Source organism: Schistocerca piceifrons, chromosome 1, assembly GCF_021461385.2.
Source record: "Schistocerca piceifrons isolate TAMUIC-IGC-003096 chromosome 1, iqSchPice1.1, whole genome shotgun sequence".
Taxonomy (NCBI): domain Eukaryota; kingdom Metazoa; phylum Arthropoda; class Insecta; order Orthoptera; family Acrididae; genus Schistocerca; species Schistocerca piceifrons.
The window spans coordinates 986,638,254-986,661,159 of NC_060138.1; the positions used below are offsets into that span (position 1 = coordinate 986,638,254).

The 22,906-nt window shown below is 41.5% G+C and overlaps 1 protein-coding gene across 1 annotated transcript in view; it reads left to right on the top strand.

The window, feature by feature from the left end:
* Positions 1–22,906, top strand: part of LOC124795014 (sodium leak channel NALCN) — a 402,332-nt gene that overhangs the window by 54,043 nt on the left and 325,383 nt on the right. Inside the window, exon 3 of the mRNA XM_047258779.1 lies at positions 4,206–4,321. Within this exon, the coding sequence (XP_047114735.1) occupies positions 4,217–4,321 (105 nt within the window). The 5' untranslated portion in view covers positions 4,206–4,216. The remainder of the gene's footprint in view (positions 1–4,205; positions 4,322–22,906) is intronic.

A 22,906-nucleotide genomic window follows, 5' to 3' on the forward strand; every position in this document is an offset into this window, starting at 1 on the left:
GCATAGATCCTGAGAAATCAGTACCCAGAACAACCACCTCTGGCCGTAATAACGGCTTTGATACGCCTGGGCATTCACATCTCCTCTGAATCCATGCCCCACCTCATCTCTGTGACACCCCGCGCACCCACTTTCTACATGCTTTCCAAAATTCACAAACCCAATAACCCTTGACACCCCATTGTACGTGGTTGTTGTGCCTGTGGTGAAAGGATTTTGGCCGTCAGTGACCAACAGCTCAAACCAGATACCTGTAATCTATCCTTTTCCATCAAAGATACCAATTGCTTGCTTCACTGATTTTCCACCATCCTCCCTCCTTTGCCTCTGCTCTCCTCTCCCCTCACCCTGCTATCCCTCCTCCTTTCCTATCCCATTCCAGATTGCTATTCACACAACAGTCGCATTCCGGTCAGAGCTGCTGGTGATAGCGGTCATGTGTATGTGTGGTGTGCTTGCTTTTGTGTGTGTGTGTGTGTGTGTGTGTGTGTGTGTGTGTTTTCTTTGCTGAAGAAGGCTTTGACTGAAAGCTGTAATGTGTAACAGTCTTTTCGTTGTGCCTGTCTACAACGATGTGGGTCATCATCACAGTGAGTAGCGATTAGTTTGTTTTCTTATACTGTTAATAGTTCACATTAATAGGGAAGGACTATAGTTAGATTTTTGTGATATTATGTTGTGAATCAGGGTTTGCATGTTTTAGTAATTTTCTTGTTGTAGTCTTCTTTAAAACATCCCCAAAAGAACCACATGGTGTTTCTGAAACTCTTTCAGATTTGTGGTGGAACACACGTATGTTTTACATTTTTCAGTGGATGTTTGCAATTTTTGGTCTTCATGACCAAGATAAAAGTTCTTTTTTCCAGCAGTCTTTCTTCACTATTGTTGGTTTGTTACAACATAAATCCCATGGTGCATTTACAGTTTCTCCTGCTTCCCAACTGGAGTCTGAAGTCTCCCAGAATTCTAAAAGGGTACCATGTGGGTTTTCAGACAGAACATCCTTCAGACCTTCCAAGAATTTACATTTTTTCTTAGGTTCTGCATGTTGTCTTTGTTGGCTGAGGCATTTCATTGGTTAAAGAATAGACTCTGTTAGGACATATTGAGAATAAAAGATACTTTGGGGGTTAAATTAAAAGATACTGTGGGGGTCAAATTAAATGATAGAATCCAGTATCTGTAACCAAGTGAAATACATTCCTTACTCTCCCCACATACTCCTTTGTGGAATATGTACTTTTATAACTCAAAGGCATAAAGTAGGAATATAGTTTTTTATGATAATCTCAGCATAAATTATATGCCTAATAACATTGTGAGCAATTACTTTGTTAACAGTTGTGAAGAAAGTGCCTTCTGGATGCTCCAACTTATCATTGTAAAATGATGATACACACCTTATAATGTGAAAAGGATATTGAAGGAAGTTTAGAAACATGAAAATATTTACCTCCTCTAAAAGGGAACAATATTGAACAGAACACATGCATCTTAGTTACACATTGTAGTTTTAGCATATTGTTAAACTTCCCAAGATTTGATTATTAGATCATGATAAATGATAAAGAATTCAATAGGGCTCTAGATTAAATAGTTAGCTGGATAAATTTTAGTTAGCTGTTGTTTCTTATAGTGCCTACTGTTCAGCAATCAATTTCTATAGGAAATAAATTTGCTTCTCATGTGCAATGCTTGAAATATGCATTTTTCCACAGGTTTAACCACATCTTTGTATCTTTTTTACAAATGTTTAAATAGTAAAAAGAAAATCATAAGCATGATGTATGGTAATTTATCAACAAATGATATTCTGTGTGTAAGGGGCAGTTAGATGAAATTGAGATAGATGTAAAAAAAACGTAAGTAAACTGTTTATTATTTTAAAATTAATCACCATAACTGTTAATACATGTATCCCAATGTGAGACAAGATGGTCATTACCTTCATGGAAAAATGTTTACTGTTACCTATAAAACCGTGATTGTGCCAAGGCATGCCCCTCTTCTTATGAAGCAAATCGATAGCCACAGATGATTTTCTTCAGAACTCCAAAAATAGGGAAATTGCATGGGGAGAGACTGGGATTGTATGGAGGATGGTGAGGGCTTCCCAGTGTAACTACTGCAGCACATGTGAAGCAGCCTTCCCAGAAAATGCTTAGGCATTATCCTGCAATAGAATGATGCCATCCTTCAACATCCTTGAGTGTTTAAACTTGATGGCATGCTTCAATTTTTGCAAAGTGCCCACATGCTGCTGTGCATTAATTCTTCCAGTAAGTCAACGATCAGCAGGCTCTTGCAGTCAAAGAAAAGGATCATCTTGACTTTCCCAGAGCTTGTGTGGATGGTTTTGGAATTTTTCGGTGATGATAAATCCATGTGCCTCCGTTGTTGGCTCTGATCTTTGTTCTCTGGTTCTAAATGATGGTACCAAGTTTCATCTCACAACAACATGGGGCAGGAAACAGTATTCTTCATTGTAATACCATTCCAAGTGCACCAGTGATGTCAACATTCTGTTCGACTTCTGCTCCTCCGTCAGCCTGTGGGGAACCCACTTCACACAGATTTTCTGGACCTCCAGAAGCTCTGTCAGGACGGCGTGTGCAGTACCATGACTGATGCCCAACATGAACTAACTGTCTTCCATCATCCACTGTCAGTCATTTCCGTTGGCAGCTCCACTGCTGCAATGACAGAAGGGGTAATGACGTGATGGGCCTGTCCTGACCAACTGTTGTGTTTCAGTGACACCCAGCCTTCTCATAATTGTTTATTGCACATGGACACATGTGCATATGCCATACTGTGTTTGTCATACACAGCAGACATTTGGGCATGACTTTCACTACCTGACACTCATTCCACAGTCAAAAACCACATTGTACCTCACTGTTCTTTTTTCCTGGACACACATATGATTCACTGACCTCACATCTGGGCATGTCTAACAGACAATTGGCATAGCAGTGAATTTTTGCACTGTTTCTTTCTAATTCCCCGTACAGGGTACCCCTACTTCCACAACTTCCTGTGTTACCAGCACCCATGCCATGCTTTGTATGTATTCTGTCTCATTTTCATTTGACAGTGCATTATACTAAATTGTTGATGAAATGATGTTCTGTTTTTACAAATGATAAATTGAATTAAATATTTTAGTAATTTCTAATTAATTGATAGATGAGATAGTGGTATCTGAGTGAGATGTAAAAAAATCGGTAAACACATACATCTGTGGAATGGTTTTAGACTTTTCATGCAGACACTAACACATAGAAAACATGGGTACAAACATTAGATTGGCACACAATTGTGAAAATGAAGAAGTAAACACATAGGAAGCATGGATGTAAATATTAGGTTTTCTCATAATTGTGAGAATGAAGAACTGAGCTAAACATAAGAGGGTAGTACACAGTTGTGAAATTAACGTATACAGTAATTATCATTAAAATACAGGAATGAGAAAGTGATGACAGGTAACACATTAAATAAAGCTGAATTAGTTGAACAATATACATGACAGCGTGACACACAGGTAAATGGGGAAGAAAATATTGAGAAAATCTCTATTTCTTTCTCTCCTTCCCTCCCTCCCCCCTCCCTCTTTCCCTCCCTCATTCCTGCCCCCTCTCTCCCTCCCTCATTCCCGCTCCCCACTCTCCCTCCATCATTCCTGCCCCCCACTCTCCCTCCCTCATTCCTGCCCCCCACTCTCCCTCCCTCATTCCTGCCCCCCACTCTCCCTCCCTCATTCCTGCCCCCCACTCTCCCTCCCTCATTCCTGCCCCCCACTCTCCCTCCCTCATTCCTGCCCCCCACTCTCCCTCCCTCTCCCTCCCTCCCCCCTCCCCCTCCCTCCACCCTCCCCCCCCCTCTCTCTCTCTCTCTCTCTCTCTCTCTCTCTCTCTCTCTCTCTCTCTCTCTCCCTCCCTCCCCCCCCTACCCCCCTCTCCCCCTACCCCCTCCCCCTCCCCCGCCCACACTCCACACCCTCCCTTCCTATCTCTGTTCCTCCTACTTTTTCTCATTGTTTAATTGTTGCTATATGTCCATCTCTCTCTGTTAGTGATTTGTAATACCATTTAAAATGCAGAATGTTTCATCATCATGTCACTCTTCTGTTTATTTGACTCTTTGTCAGGCAAAATTCACAATTTGTTCTCTGGTCTAAATGTTGAATAACATTATTGCAGAGGCTGCCAGCATGGTGCTGGGGAGGAAGCAGAGTCTCAAAGGGGACACTGTCCTCGCAGACTATGGTCCAGAAGAGGCTCTTAATGAAAGTGCTGATATTGAATGGGTGAACATGGTAATCTTTATATCAGCTGATATTTAACTTAGTTTTTTATTGTATGTATCACCACACCTTTCAAGCTAATGAGTCTAAGTAACTGCTTCAAATATAGAGTAATTCTTTTGAAGACAACCCATAGTTTATTGTGTAGGGGTACAATTTTTTTGCTGTGTGTTCAAGCACTATGTTGAATTTATGAGACTTTTAGGATTCAGGCTTTACAGCAAAATCATCATTAACACATAGTGTAGGTGTTCTGAATAGCTATTATCTGGAAAATTTCAGTTAAATTTTCTGGGTAGGTATATTCTATATTGGATAGGATATGCAGATATTTTGTTCCAGACCAGAACAGTTTATTTAACTAATGCTTATTTTTATGGCAAGGTTTATTAACTCTGTTCATCTAACAGAATAGAGCCCGCTATTGTAAGAAACTAGTACAGAAAAGGTTTAACATGGCATTTAAATCTGTACTTCTTTCCACCAAGCGGTGTATGGCAGTGTGTATATGTTGCACGAGAATCATTTCCCATCTTCCTGTTCCATTTTTAGGTAGTTTATTGGTAGGGTTGGTAGGGGAATTATTGCTACTTCTTTCTATATGTGAACTACTTTTTCCCTCCTGATTACTGTGTAAAATATAAGTTGGCTGAAGTAATGTGTTTCTTGACTCATATTAGAATGGGTTTTTGAAGTTTTGAGAATAAGGCTCATCACAGTGCCTTTCATGTAGCTTCTACCTTTGCAGTTTGTTCAACATTTCTGTGATGTTCTCATGGAGATTAAATAAATATCTGATGAACTTTGCAGCTTGTACGTGAATCTTCTCTGTCCCTTCCACTAATCCACATTGGTAAAAGTCCCAGAATGATGAACAACCCTGAAGAATTAGTTTAACCAAGTTTTTGTAAGTTACTTTGTCTGTTTATAATTGCAGTTCCTTAGAATCCTGCTGATTCATCTGTCTGGCATCTACCTTCCCACATCTAAATTTATTTTGATCTTCCTCTTTATATTGCCCTGGACACATACTCTCAAATACCTAAAGGTTGTGACTGATTCAAGTAAGTGTCTACCAGTCTTGTAGTAACTTTATTTATTTATGTACATTACATTACTTTTTTCTTATATTTCCACAACAAATAGCTCCCCTGCCCCTGTGCTTGCAACTTTGTAGAACAATATAATCAGCTGGATAATTTAATGACATATGTGTTTGGTGTGTCCTACTTTCCGTTGTGAATGTGTCTTCATTTCCTTTGTGACAAGTGTTATGTATTTAATCATTTGATGTAGCTGACTGTAATGAATTTAATATAACATTTGTGTTTGATGACCATGAGAGACAGAAGGAAGAGTATAAAGCCCAAAGCCAACACACAGCCTTCTTCTCTTGAACAGCACTAATGGGCCCCCAAGTTTGGACAGATGCATCATTATCAACAGTTGTACACCCTTACTCCATGAGATAATGATAAAGGGTGTGATCTTCAATCCAAGATATTTGTATATATTCCAGTGCCACCACTTCTCTCCCCATCATAAAAATAAATGTAACTCCCAACTGTGGATAACATGAGTAATAATAAAAAAGGACACTTCATAAGCTCAGTCCATGGATCCTAGCAGGCCCATCAACACAACATGATGGCCAGTAATTACAAGTACCATCTAATCCACCAGCCAAAAATAAATACAATTCTTGATTTTGACTTGCATGCAAAATTTCAAAACCTTGATCACCATAGGAAATGACACAAGTTCTCAGAAACACAGTAAATCACCAAAGTTTGCAAATGTAGTGAATAAAATTTTGCTGTGAATCAACAGCAAAATTTTCACATATTCTGAGGGCACAAATTGAAATAATTCTAAACTAAAATGCAAATGTGTAGCCGATTCAACACACAGTGACACAGCTCCTGATTCTGGTATGGTCAAAAACTGAGACCTCACTCCATCATCCAGCTGGGCCTTAAATACCCTTAGGCTGAACTTTCCAAGATTACATGTCAACAATGTAGGAAAAGATAGATTGTGATTTACTGTAAAGATGACATTTTAAGTTGCAGACAGGTACAGTTAAAAGACACTTACATGTAAGCTCTCAGCCACAGCGGAGTGTTTGCTGATATGAAAGTTTCATATTAGCGCACACTCCGCTGCAGAGTGAAAATCTCATTCTGGAAACATCCCCCAGGCTGTGGCTAAGCCATGTCCCACAATATCCTTTCTTCCAGGAGTGCTAGTTCTGCAAGGTTCGCAGGAGAGCTTCTGTGAAGTTTGGAAGGTAGGAGATGAGGTACTGGTGGAAGTAAAGCTGTGAGGACGGGTTGTGAGTTGTGCTTGGGTAACTCAGTTGGTAGAGCACTTGCCCGTGAAAGGCAAAGGTCCCGAGTTCAAGTCGCAGTCTGGCACACAGTTTTAATCTGCCAGGAAAGTTTCATATCAGCGCACACTCTGCTGCAGTGTGAAAATCTCATTCAGCAGAGAAATTCTGGTTGTATGCAAACACTGTGTGTCACCAACATTAGTATCCAGTCCCTAGTGAATGGGGCAGGAACTGAAACTGAGGATAGTAAAGCAAAAGCTGAAATACTTAACTCCATTTTCAGATGTTCCTTTACCCAGGAGAACTGCTCCAGTTTAATTCTCATACCACTGAAAGGATGAATGAAATAATTATTAGTGGCAGTGGTGTTGAGAAACAACTGAAATCATTAAAACTTTAGAAAGCTCCAGGGCCCAATGATATCCCTGTCAGATTGTATACTGAATTAGCAGCTGAGTTAGCCCCTCTTGTAGCTATGATCTATCTAGGCCACTGGAACAAAAAACTTGCCCAGTTCTTGGAAAAAAACACAGGTCACACCTTTTTACAAGAAGGGTAGTAGAAGTGATCCACAAAAGTACCTTCCAATATCCTTGACATTGATTTGTTGTAGAATCTTATAACATATTCTTAGCTCAGATATAATGAAGTGTCTTGAACAGAATGGCCTCCTCAGTGGCAGCCAGCATGAATTCCGAAAACATTGATGATGTGAAACCCAACTCGCACTTATCTCACATATCATACTGAAAGCCTTTGATCGAGGCAGTCAGGTAGATGCAGTATTTCTTGTCTTTTGAAAAACATTTGACTCAGTACCACACCTGCACTTACTGTCAAAAATATAATCATATGGGATATTAATTGAAATTTGTGACTGGATTGAGGACTTTTTGATAGTACACAGCATGTTATCTTGGATGGAAAGTCATCCTCAGATATAGAAGTAACTTGATGTGTGGCCCAGAGAAATGTTTTGGGACCCTTGCTGTTCATGTTGTATATTAATGACCTTGCAGTCAATATTAATAATAACCTCAGACTTTTTGCAGATGATGCACTTATTTATAATGAAGTACTACCTGAAGGAAGCTGGATAAATATTCAATAAGATCTCAATAAAATTTCAAAGTGGTGCAGAGGTTGGCAACTTGTTTTAAATTTCAGAAATGTAAAGTTGTGTGCTTTACAAAAAGAAAAAAACATTGTATCCTATGACTATAATGTCAGTTGGAATCGGCCAACTCGTACAAATACATGGATGTAACTCTTTGTAGAAATATGAATTAGAATGTTCACATAGGTTCAGTAGTGGGTAAAGTAGATGGTAGACTTTGGTTTATGAGTAGAATACTGGGGAACAGTAATCAGTCTACAAAGGAGATTGCTCACAAATCACTCATGTGACTCGTTCTAGAACATTACTCAAGTGTGTGGGAACCGTACCAAATAGGACTTACAGGGGATATTGAATGTGTACAGAGAAGGGCAGCACAAATGTTCACAGGTTCATTTGATCCATGGTAGGGTGTTACAGAGACACTGAAGGAACTGAACTGCAAGACTCTTGAAGATTGACATAAACTATTCTGAGAAAGTCTATTAACAAAGTTTCAAGAACCTGCTTTAAATGATGATTCTAAGGATATACTACAATCCCCTATGTATCACTCACATAGGTATCATGAGGATAAGATTGGAATAATTATTGCACGCACAGAGGCATTCAATCAATCATTTTTCCTGCATTTCATATGTGAATGGAACATGAATAAACCCAAATAACTGGTACAATTGGAGGTATCTTCTACCATGCACCTCATGGTGGCATTCAGAGTATGGAGTAGATGTAGATCTCCTTCTTTTAAATGAAAATTAATTTTCAAAGCTTTGTCTGTTATTGTTTTCTTCTCCCTGATAATCTTCATTAATTTTACATGTTGCAGACACAAATTTGGTACTGAAATGTTCAGAGCATCATAATGCTCTGTACCTAGTATGGTTGCTGTGATATATACACATAAGTAACATGCTTTGAATACTGTCATCACACATGCTCAGAGGAGGTTCTGTTTGTTCCCAATTAGATATTTCCTAGTGGCTGCCTATCCCATATATATGGCCAGCGCAAGATGCAGTGGCTCTTCATTGGCAGCTTCAAGTGGCTGTGACACACCCCCTTAATTGCTGAGTACCCCATGGATGTTCTGGGTCTGATGTTAGCATCTCCCTGCTGCTCCGGAGAACTTGTTACTTCACACCACAACAGACTATAAGGGGCATTCAAATAAAACCCAGTCACTAGTGTAAAGTAACGGTTGTTGTTGTTGTGGTCTTCAGTCCTGAGACTGGTTTGATGCAGCTCTCCATGCTACTCTATCCTCTGCAAGCTTCTTCATCTCCCAATACGTACTGCAGCCTACATCCTTCTGAATCTGTTTAGTGTATTCATCTCTTGGTCTCCCTCTACGATTTTTACCCTCCACGCTGTCCTCCAATACTAAATTGGTGATCCCTTGATGCCTCAGAACATGTCCTACCAACCGATCCCTTCTTCTTGTCAAGTTGTGCCACAAATTCCTATTCTCCCCAATCCTATTCAATACTTCCTCATTAGTTACGTGATCTACCCATCTAATCTTCAGCATTCTTCTGTAGCACCACATTTCAAAGGCTTCTATTCTCTTCTTTTCCAAACTATTTATCATCCATGTTTCACTTCCATACATGGCTACACTCCATACAAATACTTTCACAAACGACTTCCTGACATTTAAACCTATACTCGATGTTAACAAATTTTTCTTCTTTAGAAACACTTTCCTTGCTATTGCCAGTTACATTTTATATCCTCTCTACTTCGACCATCATCAGTTACTTTGCTCCCCAAATAGCAAAACTCCTTTGCTACTTTAAGTGTCTCATTTCCTAATCTAATTCCCTCAGCATCGCCCGACTACATTCCATTACCCTCGTTTTGCTTTTGTTGATGTTCATCTTATATCCTCTCTTCAAGACACTGTCCATTGTGTTCAACTGCTCTTCCAAGTCCTTTGCTGTCTCTGACAGAATTACAATGTCAACGGCGAACCTCAAAGTTTTTATTTCTTCTCCATGGATTTTAATACCTACTCCGAATTTTTCTTTTGTTTCCTTTACTGTTTCCTCAATATACAGATTGAATAACATCGGGAAGAGGCTACAACCCTGTCTCACTCCCTTCCCAGCCACTGCTTCCCTTTCATGTAAGTAACGGTAATGATTTTATTAACCCAAAAATGTAGTCATACGCAGTATACATACTCAAAAATAGTCGCCAAAACTGTTGGCACATTTATCCCATTGTGACACTAGCCGGTCGATTCCATCCTTGAAGAAGCTAATAGTCTGCTGTCGGATGCAGGCATGGACCCAGTCAAACACTTCATCATACGTTACAAATTGATGTCTGTGAATATATTGTTTTAGAGGTCCAAACACATAAAAGTCACACAGTGAAAGTTTGGGACTGTATGGTGGATGTCCCAGTATTTCCCACCAAAACTGCTGCAATGTCATCTTCACCGCATTGGCTGTATGTGGGCGGGCATTATCGTGCAGGAGGATAATGCCATTGGATAACATGCCTTGGCGTATCGACTTGATGGCTTGTGTAAGGTTCTGTAAATTGGCTTGATAACGCTTGGCACTGATGGTGGTTCCCTGTCCATTAACTCGGCAAGCAGTGGGCCCTTGTGGTCTAAAAAGGAGGACATCATGACCTTACCAGAACTGGTGTGCATGACCTTTGATTCCTTTGGAGGTGGTGAAGTCAAATGTTTCCACTGCTTGCTCTCATGTTTGCTTTCCGGTTCAAAATGGTGACACCATGTTTCGTCACCCCATGACAATGCGTAACAGAAAGCCATATTCCTCCTCGTGATAATGCTGCAGATGACCATTCGAGTATTGCACTGTTCGGCAGTCAGTTGGTGGGGAACCCACTGCACACAGATTTTTTGAAAGTTCAAGTGTTGATGCATTATGGTGTGGGCTGTGCCCACACTAGTACCCAGTAATCAATGGATCTCGTCCATGGTGGTTCTGCAGTTGTCCATGACTAAAGCATTCACTTCCACAACTGTTTCCAGTGCGATGACACGACGAACCTCTCCAGGACAAGCATCATCTTCCAGTGACCTGCAGCCCTCAAGGAATCATTTGCACCATTCCACAACACTTGAATGACTCAGATTGTACTCACCGTGCACAGCCTTCATTTGTCGATACATTTCACGACCTCCAACTCCCTCTACCGCCAAAAATCGAATCACTCCTCGTTGTTCCTCCTTACTCGCCTACATGTTCATTAGTAGATGATAACTTGTGTGACCACCTTCTCTTCGACATGAAACAACACTGGCACTATGCAACGTCAAACAGTGTGCACACATCAGTCTTTCTACCAATAGTTGGCACCACCATACCCGCAGTTACGTGGTGCCAACTTATGTGTAAGGCAAAGGTACACACATTGACCAGGTTTCATTTGTATGAACCTCATACTTCACAATGTCTGGCCCAACATTTATAAGTATTGTTCTCATACATTGCACAAGCAAGTATAAGAACTAAGAAAGAATATACTAACATGGGTTGAAAGTTTCTTGAAGTGCGACATTATTTTTGAACCTGTGCAAGCTACATTAAAATTTTGTGGCATTCTCTCATTTATTCGCCATTCAGTTTTCTCTTATGTTAAGTTATGTTGCACTGCATTCTAATACTGCCATTACTAATCTTTCTTTCAAAATTGTTTTGATTCAGCTCTTTACTGTACTATATTGTATGTAAGTCTTTGCAGTTTAATCTGTGAACTCTAATCGAAAACCCTGTGTTGATATTTGTTAAATCAATAAAGAAACAGATGATGTTGTTAGTTCTTATCTTCAGAAGGTGCAATTTCCAGTAAATGTTACAGCAACACACGTACATAAGTGCATCTTTCATACCCACATGTTCCTTCTTAAAAATGAGAAAAGAGGAAAACATTAAACAAGGTAGGTCAAGGACAGAGATATATCACGTAGGACCCAGTTTAAGAAGAACCCATGAAGGAGGCTGTCATTTTGGACTCTTCCACCCTCCCTCCTCCCCCCCCCCCCCCCTTCACCCTAGTCAGAAACTGCACAGAACTTTATATCACATGGCTGTATGATATTAAGGGATACTACTAAAACAAAATTTGCATAGTTTACATAATGAACTAAATGGTATTCACCCAGATTTGAATAACAGTAACTGCAGTGCCTTCAGTCTTCATCAGCTGTTCATCACTATATGCCTTAAGGCAACATGGACAGGTAGTACAGGTAATGCATTGCCTGTTCTCCTCTGCATTCACATTTTGTCAGTCCTTTGGAAAATCCCATTAGACAAAGTTGACTATGGATTTGCTTACACCTTATCATAGCCTGTTCAGTGATCTCCACATGGTCTACTCTAAAGAATCTCCAGGCAGTAGATGCCAGCAGGTTTCATGTATGTTTTAAGTTGTCATATGTAGCCGCCCACAATTGTTCTCTGGCAGCAGGTGGAGACGTAGTTCATGCTGCTGTTGAAGTAAGGAAACTTCTTCTGGATTTCACTATAGACCATGATGCACAGCAGGTTTCATGTATGTTTTAAGTTGTCACATGTAGCCGCCCACAATTGTTCTCTGGCAGCAGGTGGAGACATAGTTCATGCTTCTGTTGAAGTAAGGAAACTACTTCTGGATTTCACTATAGACCGTGGTGGTTTATGGCCGTGAAGAGGGTGTAAATGCTTTAGTTCATCCATTTTAATTTCTATGTCTATAGCTACTGTACCACACATATCATGTGGTACAGTACCTTCCAAATAATAAACCTTGTCTGAAGGTGTCAGTTTCTGACATCCAGTTGTAAGTTGTGCAGTTTCATTCAGTGCAACTTCTACTTGCATTGCCTGGGCAGATTTGTACCATACAAGGCACGCAAACTCCCCGACAGAGAAATAGGATTCTATGGTGGAGGTTCTGATGACTTGAAGTTGGACTCCCAAGTTACTGCCCATGAGTTTCTGAATGATTTTATTTCAAGCTGACACTTTTAGCTTGGTGCTGAGACAATGTGTACAGTATGTTAAAGACCTGTCTAAAGTGATGCCGAATATTTTAGCATAAAACAGGCTTCCCAGTTAACTTTTGTTTTTCTATTCGCCTGTCTTTTTCAGAGATGGAAAGTACAGACCTGTATTTGTTGAGGATTAGGTTTCTGGTGGTTCTTGCCATAATACTCAGTGCTGTTGTAGAACTTGTTCAGTCTCCTCAGGCTTCTTTGTTTGCGTTGCTAAAGCAAGATCATCTGCGTATATGGGGTGATGATTTGAAGTAACTAGTGAATGCCCCTCGTGCATGTAGAGTGTGGGAACCTTCAGCAGTGTTCTCGCTATCAGAAGCCATTTCAGAAGTGATGTCACAGTGGATGGTACAGCACCACACGTTTGCTTAAAAATACTTCTTGTGGTAAGCTATAATTTGCTTACTGACAGTTCAACTTCTATTGAAGCACTTCAGAATAGGAACTTACTGAATTGCATTGGGGACAAGGAATCAAGAGTACAGGGAGAACAAATTACACATACAGTATTTATGGAAAAAAAAATTAAATTGAAAATGTTAAGATAAAATGAATGTTCAAAATAGCAAGAGAAAGAAGGAAGAAAGGAAGGATGAGTTAAATGAAGAAAAAGAGGAATAAATTGTAGGAGAGAATAATAAAATGCAACATGTAAAGAAGATATTGCAATGAAACAACCCACAACAATGAGTAAAGTAAAACAATACAATGCATGAAACTATATCAGGTTGGTGTCGAAGTTAGTAGCATTTTTGTTTTGAATGTCTGAATGCTGGTTACTATGGCTTCATTTATAGACTCATTTTTCATTTGCAATTCACTGTTGCAATCTGAGTTTATGTATTATTATTTTGTCATATGGAGATAGTGAGTGAAGCTGGGGATGACAGAAAATCAAGTGCCAAGTGAGGAAATTGGAACATTTCCAACATATTCTTCTAATTGAGTTTAATAAAAAGGTGACAGCAACGGAAGCAGCCAATAATTTTTTTCCCCACATAGGGATAATGCCATTGGATAAAGCAAGGGGGGGGGGGGGGGGGGGGGAATGGTTTTCTCATTTTAAGGAAGATCGTTTTGACATTAGTGGCTCTCTGTATTCAGGAAGACTTTCGGAGTTTGATGAAGATCATTTAAATGCATTAATCCACAATAATCAAATCAGTGTACTCGAGAATTGGCAAATGCAATGAACTATGGTCATTCCACCATGTGCGATATCTGCATGCAACAGGGAAGGTTCAAAAATCTGGTGCACGGGTACAGCATTCTCTAAGCAAAAATCACAAAACTCAATGGGTGGTCACACGATCAGTGCTTGCTCATGATCAGTTGGCTGGTGAACAACACTGACCAGTCTTACCCTGTATCGTTACCAGTGACAAGAAATGGTGTCTTTATGGTTGGTTGGTCGATTTGAGGCAGGAGACTAAACAACGAGGTCATTGGTCCCATTGAATTTAGGGAACCATTCCAGCACTTGCCTAAAGTGATTAAGGGAAATCACAGAAAACATAAATCAGAATGGCCAGACGTGGGTTTCAACCATTGTCCTCGCAAATGGGAGTCCAGTGTGCTAACCACTGTGCCACCTCGCTCAGTCATGTCTTTATGCTGAAAGGAACGGTTGAGCCCAAACAATGTAGCAACTCCCCATACAAAGATCTGTGCACATCCAAAAAAGGTAATGTTATGCATCTGGTGGAACAGCGACAATGTGTGTACTATGAATTGCTTCCCTAAGGTGTAACCATCACTACTGACATTTACTCTCAACATCTGAGACGTCTTGCAGGCCCAATCCAAGAACAACAACCAGGAAGACTGGGTGAAGTGATGCTATACCACGATAATGCTCGCCCACATTATTCCAGAGTGACAAAAAACACTGTAGGGGAGTTGGGCTGGGAAGTCTTTCTGCACCCACCTTATTCACCTAATCTTGCAAAATGCCGAATGTTATCACAACACTGCAGCAGCTTTTTTGTGTTCATTTCAATCTGCAGTCCCATTCCCAGCTGCAATACGATTCTCAGATATTTTACTGGTCTGAGGACAAAAGGGAGTATCATAAAAAAGAAGCCACCAGATTCTAAGAAGAATGCAAGGGCACTGAAAAACTTCAAGGTTTTGAGACGGGCGTTGATTTGTAGCCCAGAGCAGTCTGCATAATGACACTTGCATAAATTAGAGTTAAGCTGGGAAGCAGAGCATACTATTTTGAGGGAAGAGATAACATTTCATCCAAACAAGATGTGTAGTGTTCAACAAGGGAAGGAAGCAGATTGTGAACAAGCAACGAGAGGAATCTGGTATTTGAATGCAAGTGCTGCTTGAAGACGGTGAAAATGTGATAATCATCATGAGTGACGAGGCTCATTTTCATTTGAATGGGGAGGTTAACACGAAAAATTTCTGTTACTGGGATCTGAGAATCTGCGCATCATCCATGAAACACCACTCCATGCAGATTGGTGTGGTGTGCAATTAGCAATTTCAACGACTTCGGCCAAATTTTTTTGAAGATTAAAATGGTATGACTATGACAGTCAACATTGAACATTACGTTCACATGCTTAACAATTTCTTATGTCCATTGACATCTATACAGTAAGAACAACGATTATTTTCAACAAGGTGGTGCCACCCATCACACTGCACGTCGTTTGTCACATGTTTCTAGGGAGGGTCATTTCCCATTTTGGTGACATCCTGTGGCATCCAAGGTCTCCACACCCCTTCCCCCCCCCCCCCCCCTTCTCAATTTAAGCACTTGTGACTTCTTTCTGTGGGGATACCTAAAATCACATGTGTATTCCCATAAAACCTGCATCTTGACTGATTTGAAGAACGTTGGTCAAGCAGGAAGTGGAAGCAATTGATCATGGAATATTGTACTGTGCTTGCACAGATTTCCAGCACGGGCTTGAAACCTGCATTCAAGAAAGTGTACACCACCTACCAGACATTATCTTTCATTTGTAATATGCATTTCAAATGGCATGTAATTATAAAGATGTCATTGTAATAAATTTACTTTTGCATTGCAAATGAGATGTGCACTGTTCATTTTTAAAATATCTGATTCCTGTTGCCAAATGTTAGGCCTTGGTTGGTGATTGGTGTGTATATTGAAGAGTGCAGCAGCAAAGCATTCCCTGTGGCAAGCCATTCTTTTGGTTTCTCCAACAACTTTGTCTTCCTTAAAACTCAGTGAATATCTTTCAACTGTGCTGAAAAGTGCCAACTATTTTCATGAAGCCATGATTTTGTTTCATGCTGTAGATCTTGTGTAGCATGATGCAGTGTTAAACACTGTAACAGACTGAATATAGATCAATAAAAACAACTCCATTGATGTAACGTCTTTCAAATCCATCCTCTGTGTATTGGGTTAAGTTGGCTATTTGTGCTGTGCGGAATTCTTTTGAGGTCTGAAGCCTTGGAACCTGCCTGTTAGTTAGTTACATGTTCCATAGGTAATTTGAATGATTCTTTTATCAAAATGATGTGGAGTGAATCACTTTACAGGATATGTATATGTTGTGACTAGCCGATCTTTCAAAGTGCTGCCGCACAGTTAGGCGCGTCCTCTACATGCTCTACTGCCAGCCATGCAGCAGCAGCGCCACCTAAGCGGCCAGCCAGCCAGCATCCGCTAGACTCGGACTCGGTTATGATTTGACTGTTAAAGTGTACACACGTCTTTGTTTACTTGAGCTGTGACTTTCATGTATTGCGTCTTCCTAGAAATATATTTGTTCAACTTGAAGTTATAACAATTGACCCACATGTTTCCATGGCTACTTTAGAGCAATTATTGCAAGGTCTCATAGAACTGCAAATGCTTCTCACAAATATGATTCATGATTTCGTCATGGCGTTAAATGCAGGGTGTCTCTCGTCGTTGTCTGTACCTCCTTTTCCTCCATACGACGAGACAGCGGAAGACTGGTCTGATTACGAAAAACGTCTTCGACAGCACTTCTTGGCATTTCATGTCGCGGACGAACAAACATGTAAGTCTCTGTTCCTTTCATGGATTGCACCTCAAATGTATCGGTTGTTGTCGCAATTGGCTCCTTTGAAAGATCCTGCTTCTTTGTCCTTTGCTGAAATGTACTCACTTCTATCCGTCTATTTTCAAAAGCAAACGCATGTGGTAGCCTCTCGTGTTGCTTTTTATCGTTGTCAAAAACAACCGAATCAATCCTATCGCGCTTGGGCTGCTGAACTTCATGGCCTCAGTAGAAAGTGTCAATTTGTTACTGAAGTTCACAAAGAATCCTACGCTGATTCCATGGTACAGGATGCTATTATCCGATCGGTGCCCAACAAAGAAGCTAGTCAACGTGCCCTTCAGTTGGCAAATCCGACTCTAGATGAAGACCTATCCATCGCTCAGTCTTTTGAAATTTCTCACGCCGCTGCAGCGCAAATAGAGGCATGGGGCGACATTGGGGAAATACAACCTCTGTACGATGTTGACGAAGCGTGTGGCGTGTCCCCGCCGGCCGACATGGCCGCAGTACACTCCCAAGAGCAGCCTCGGCCTAACCGTAAACAAACCTCTAAGAAACTGCAGCAAAACCCACGGCAACTACCTTCATGTCCGCGGTGTTTTATGAAACATTCACAAGAAGATTGTCCACAACGTTGGGCCGTGCATCACAAATGCAAAAAAAAGGGTCATGTGTCATCCGTTTGCAAATCTGACCGCATACATGATGTTCATGAACATGACGCTGATTCTGATTCTGTGTTGTCTGTCAATTGTACTTCTTCCCTTTCAGGGAAGTTATTCCTCACTGTCCAAATACTTGGTCGAGGTGTTCGCATGCAGGTGGATACTGGTTCTGCTGCCACTATCATCAATTCTCAGACATATCTTCATTTGGGTTCTCCAATCCTGTCACCTGTCACTAGGCGATTACGGACTTACAATAAACAGAAGATTTCTCTCTTGGGACAATTTGATGCTGACGTATCTTACAAATCCGTCGTTCCCACTGTTCCCATGTTTGTGGTTGACCATAGTAACGCGGAGAATCTTTTTGGTTTCAATGCCTTTCGCGTTTTTGGGTTCTCCGTAGATGACTCTGTCAATATCGTCTCTGATGCTATTCCTTATGCTCAACTGGATTTCTTGTCGACGACATTTTCGTCCCTTTTTTTCTCCTGGGTTACGCCGTGCAAATGACTTTGAAGCTCATATCACGCTCAAACCCACCGCTTGGCCTAAGTTTTTTCAGGCTTGACCCATTCCTGTGGCCCTTCATGATCAGGTCTAACAGGAGCTGGATCGTCTCACTGCTTCAGGGTCTTGCTTCCTGTCACTTCCAGTGAGTGGTCCTCTCCTGTCGTTGTCGTTGTTAAGCCAAATGGTGATATTCGTCTCTGTGGTGATTTCAAAGCCACTGTAAATGCTCAGTGCCTTATCGACACTTACCCTATGCCTCGACCTGAAGAACTGTTCACTAAACTTTCTGGAGACCAGTATTTTTCTAAACTTGACCTGTCAGAAGCTTATCATCAACATCCTCTCGACACTGCTTCCCAGCAGTTTCTTGTCCTTAACACGCCTTTTGGCCTCTATCAATACCAACAATTGCCATTTGGGGTTGCCAGTGCTCTTGCTCTCTTTCAGCGATTCTTGGAACAATTATTGCTCACTGTCCCTGGATGTATAAATTACCAGAATGACATTGTTGTCACTGGCTCCACCACTGACGAACATCTTAAAAATCTCCGCACACTTTTTCATGTCCTACAGACTGCCGGTCTTAAGTGTAATCTTCAAAAATCAAAATTTTTTAGGCATGTATCACGTACTTGGGGTTTCAACTCTCTCGGGATGGTATTCGTCCGCTTCAGCAAACTGTCGCTGCGATCAATGCCCTTCCTCACCTTACATCTGTTAAGGAACTGCAGGCCTTCTTGGGAAAAATAGTATACTATCACAAGTTTTTACCATCTGCTGCTTCGGTGGCTCAGCCATTGCATCGCCTGTTGCATAAAAACGTGCCTTTTCACTGGTCCGTGTCATGTGATGCAGCTTTCCCGAAATTGAAGAGTATGCTGAAACAGGCCCCGTGTCTGGCTACTTATTGACCTGGCCAACTCTTGTTCTTGTCACGGACGCCTCTCAATATGGGGTTGGTGCTGTCCTTGCGCACCGTTTTTCTGACGGTTCTGAACAACCCATTGCTTATGCCTCCAAAACACTCACGGATGCCCAACAAAAGTATTCTCAAATTGAAAAAGAAGCTTTGGCCATTATTTATGCTCTTCATAAGTTTGGCGTTTTTCTATATGGATCCAAATTTCATCTTGTTACGGATCACAAACCACTTGTTTCCTTGTTTCATCCATCAATGTCACTTCCCGACAAGGCTGCACACCGCCTCCAGCGTTGGGCTCTTTACTTGTCTTGTTTAAATTATGAGATTCATTTCCAGCCGACGGCTCAACATGCGAATGCTGATGTACTGTCTCGCCTTCCTATGGGTCCTGATCTGGCATTCGATAGGGATGAACTTTTGTGTTTCCACCTGGATGTTGCCGAGCAGCGAGTTGTGGACGGGTTCCCCATCACCGGGGACCAGCTGGCGTCTGCTACAGGTTCTGATCCTAGCCTCTCCCAGGTTTTCACTGTATTCAGAAGGGTTGGCCAGATCGTCCATCCGCTAAGACTTCTGATCCGTTGTGGAACTACTATGCTTTGCATTACTGCCTCATGGCTAGGGATGGTGTTATCCTCCTTTCCACCGAAAATGCTTCGCCGCGTGTTGTGGTACCTGTGTCTTTGCGTGCTTCGGTCTTGGGCCTCCTTCACCAAGGGCACTGGGATGTCTCTCGCACAAAATCTCTGGTGTGCCATCATGTGTACTGGCCCGGCATTGACTCTGAGATCGCACACATGGTCGCTGCCTGCAGCCCTTGTGCGTCACAGGCCACCGCCCTGAAGTCATCTTTGTCACAGTGGCCTTCGCCTGAGAAGCCCTGGGAGCGTATTCATGCTGACTTCGCGGGACCTTTTTTAGGTACTTATTGGCTTCTCTTTATTGACGCCTACTCTAACTTTCCTTTCATTGTCCGTTGCACGTCGCCTACCACCGCGGCAACCACCAATGCTCTAGCTCGCATTTTCTCTTTGGAAGGCCTTCTTTCTACTCTTGTTACTGATAATGTTCTGCAATTTGCCTCTTCCGATTTTACGGATTTTTGTACCCGTGACGGCGTCATGCATGTCACGGCCCCTCCGTTCCATCCACAGTCAAACGGTGAGGCTGAACGACTGGTCCGCACATTTAAGGCTCAGATGAGGAAACTCCTGGCTTCTTCTGCTGCTGCTGATTCACTTCTCCAATTTCTGGCTTCTTACCATTTCACCCCCCATGGACGATCACAGCCTGGCTGAGCTCTTACATGGCCGACAGCCCCGCACTCTACTTCATCTTCTGCGGCCTTCCACCTCACGGCTGCGGGTGCCTTCGTTTGGCCGGTTCACCGCCAAAGACCTTGTATGGGTACGGTGATATAACAGGTGGCCAAAATGGAGTCCTGGCCGCATCTTACGTGGCCAATGCCTGTATGAAATCCAGATGGACACGGGTGTTGCAGTGCGTCATTCGGACCAGATTCTGCCTCATGTGCCGGCAACGCCTGTTCCGGATGCCGATACACCACCTCACCACCTTCGGCTCTACCTGACGCTTGGGATACTGGAATCTCTCCTTACTTACAGTGCAGTCCTCTCACCATCATATTGGTGCCAGCACAAGAACTGACGCCACCAGGAGACGTGCCCATGCAGGAACCAGATGACCATCATCTGTCAGAGCAACTCTACTCGTCTCCTTCTCCTACAGACACGGACACATCACCCATGTCTCCTGTTATAACAACCGGACTTGCCCCAACGGGCAGATTGGTGCCCGAGGCCCCAGCAGATTCGACCCCCACGTCTCCTGTCATCTTGACCCGTCATTGTCGGGGACACTTCCATCCGTACGGGAAGCCCCCTCCTCGAGACTTTACAGCCAGACAAACAACACCTATGGATGTTAGCAATCTACAGGCCACCTCCATCAAGACCTGTGCAAAAATTTCAAAGGGGGGAAAAGTGTTGTGACTCGCCAATCTTTCAAAGCGCCGCCGCGCAGTTATGCGCGTCCTCTACATGCGGCACTGTCTGCCAGCCATGCAGCAGCAGCGCCACCTAAGCGGCCAGCCAGCCAGCGGCTGCTAGACTCAGACTCAGTTATGATTTGACTGTTATAGTGTACACACGTCTTACTCTGTTTACTTGATCTGTGACTTTCATGTATTGCGTCTTCCTAGAAATATATTTGTTCAACTTGAAGTTATAACAGTATACATGTTGAGTGTTGATACAGGGTGTTTATAAATGAATATCGGGTTTTTAATGCTTTATAATATTTATTACATTAATCTTATAGTTATAAATGATATGTCAAATGAAAGAGCAACTCAAACAGTTCTACCAAGATCCTTATAAATGTTCAATGTGAGCACCATTTGTCACACAGCACATGTCAAGTATATAGCTGAGTTCTTCCCAAACGTTGATAAGTGATTGTAGCAACAGTTGCTTCAATCCGGGTTCTTAATTCAGGAAGGTCTGCTGGTAGTGGAGGCATGTACACATGATCCTTGATGAAGGCCCAAAGGAAAAAATCGCTTGGTGTTAGGTCGGGTGAACGTGGAGGCCATGCAAAGCAAGCCCTGTCATTGGGCCCCTTGCGGCATGTCCAGCACTCGGCTATAATAGACTTGATGTGTGCCTTGTGACAAATGGTGCTCACATTGAACATTTACAAGGTTCTTGGTAAAATTATTTGAGTTGCTCTTTCATTTTACATATCATTTATAACTGTAAGTTTAATATAATAAATATTATAAAGCATTAAAACCCCGATATTCATTTATAAACACCCTGTATTAATGCATTTTTTTAGTCCTACTCATGCAACTACAGTTATTTATCTATTTATTTATTGCAGGCTACCAGTTTTTAAATACAAATCCACCCACAATATATAAGGAGTTGTCCAGAAAAAGTGATTTTAGGTTAGATTTAAAGCTTTCGGACATTTTATGTTATTCAGCATATGGTCAAAAAATTTTGTCACTGCATGTTGACCTCTTTTTCTGAGGCTCTGACAGCTCTAATAATGGTTAATAAAGATAATTTTTTCTCTAGTGTTGTAAGTGTGGACATTACTATTTTTCTCAAATTGTGATGGATTTCTTACAACAAATTTCAGTAGCAAATATATGTATTGTGATGGTGCAGTTAAAACACCTAACTCATTGAAGAGGTACCTACATAATGACTGCAGGTGAAGACCACATATTATTCTTACTGCTAGCTTTTGTGTGTTCTACGGATCGGAGCGTGGAATGTCAGATCCCTTAATCGGGCAGGTAGGTTAGAAAATTTAAAAAGGGAAATGGATAGGTTAAAGTTAGATATAGTGGGAATTAGTGAAGTTCAGTGGCAGGAGGAACAAGACTTTTGGTCAGGTGAATACAGGGTTATAAATACAAAATCAAATAAGGGTAATGCAGGAGTATGTTTAATAATGAATAAAAAAATAGGAGTACGGGTAAGCTACTACAGACACCATAGTGAACGCATTATTGTGGCAAAGATAGACTTGAAGCCCACGCCTACTACAGTAGTACAAGTTTATATGCCAACTAGCTATGCAGATGATGAAGAAATTGATGAAATGTATGATGAGATAAAAGAAATTATTCAGGTAGTGAAGGGATACGAAAATTTAATAGTCATGGGTGACTGGAATTCGAGAGTAGGAAAAGGGAGAGAAGGAAACACAGTAGGTGAATATGGATTGGGGGAGAGAAATGAAAGAGGAAGCCGCCTTGTAGAATTTTGTGCAGAGCATAACTTAATCATAGCTAACACTTGGTTCAAGAATCATGAAAGAAGGTTGTATACATGGAAGAACCCTGGAGATACTAAAAGGTATCAGATAGATTATATAATGGTAAGACAGAGATTTAGGAACCAGGCTTTAAATTGTAAGACATTTCCAGGGGCAGATGTGGACTCTGACCACAATCTATTGGTTATGA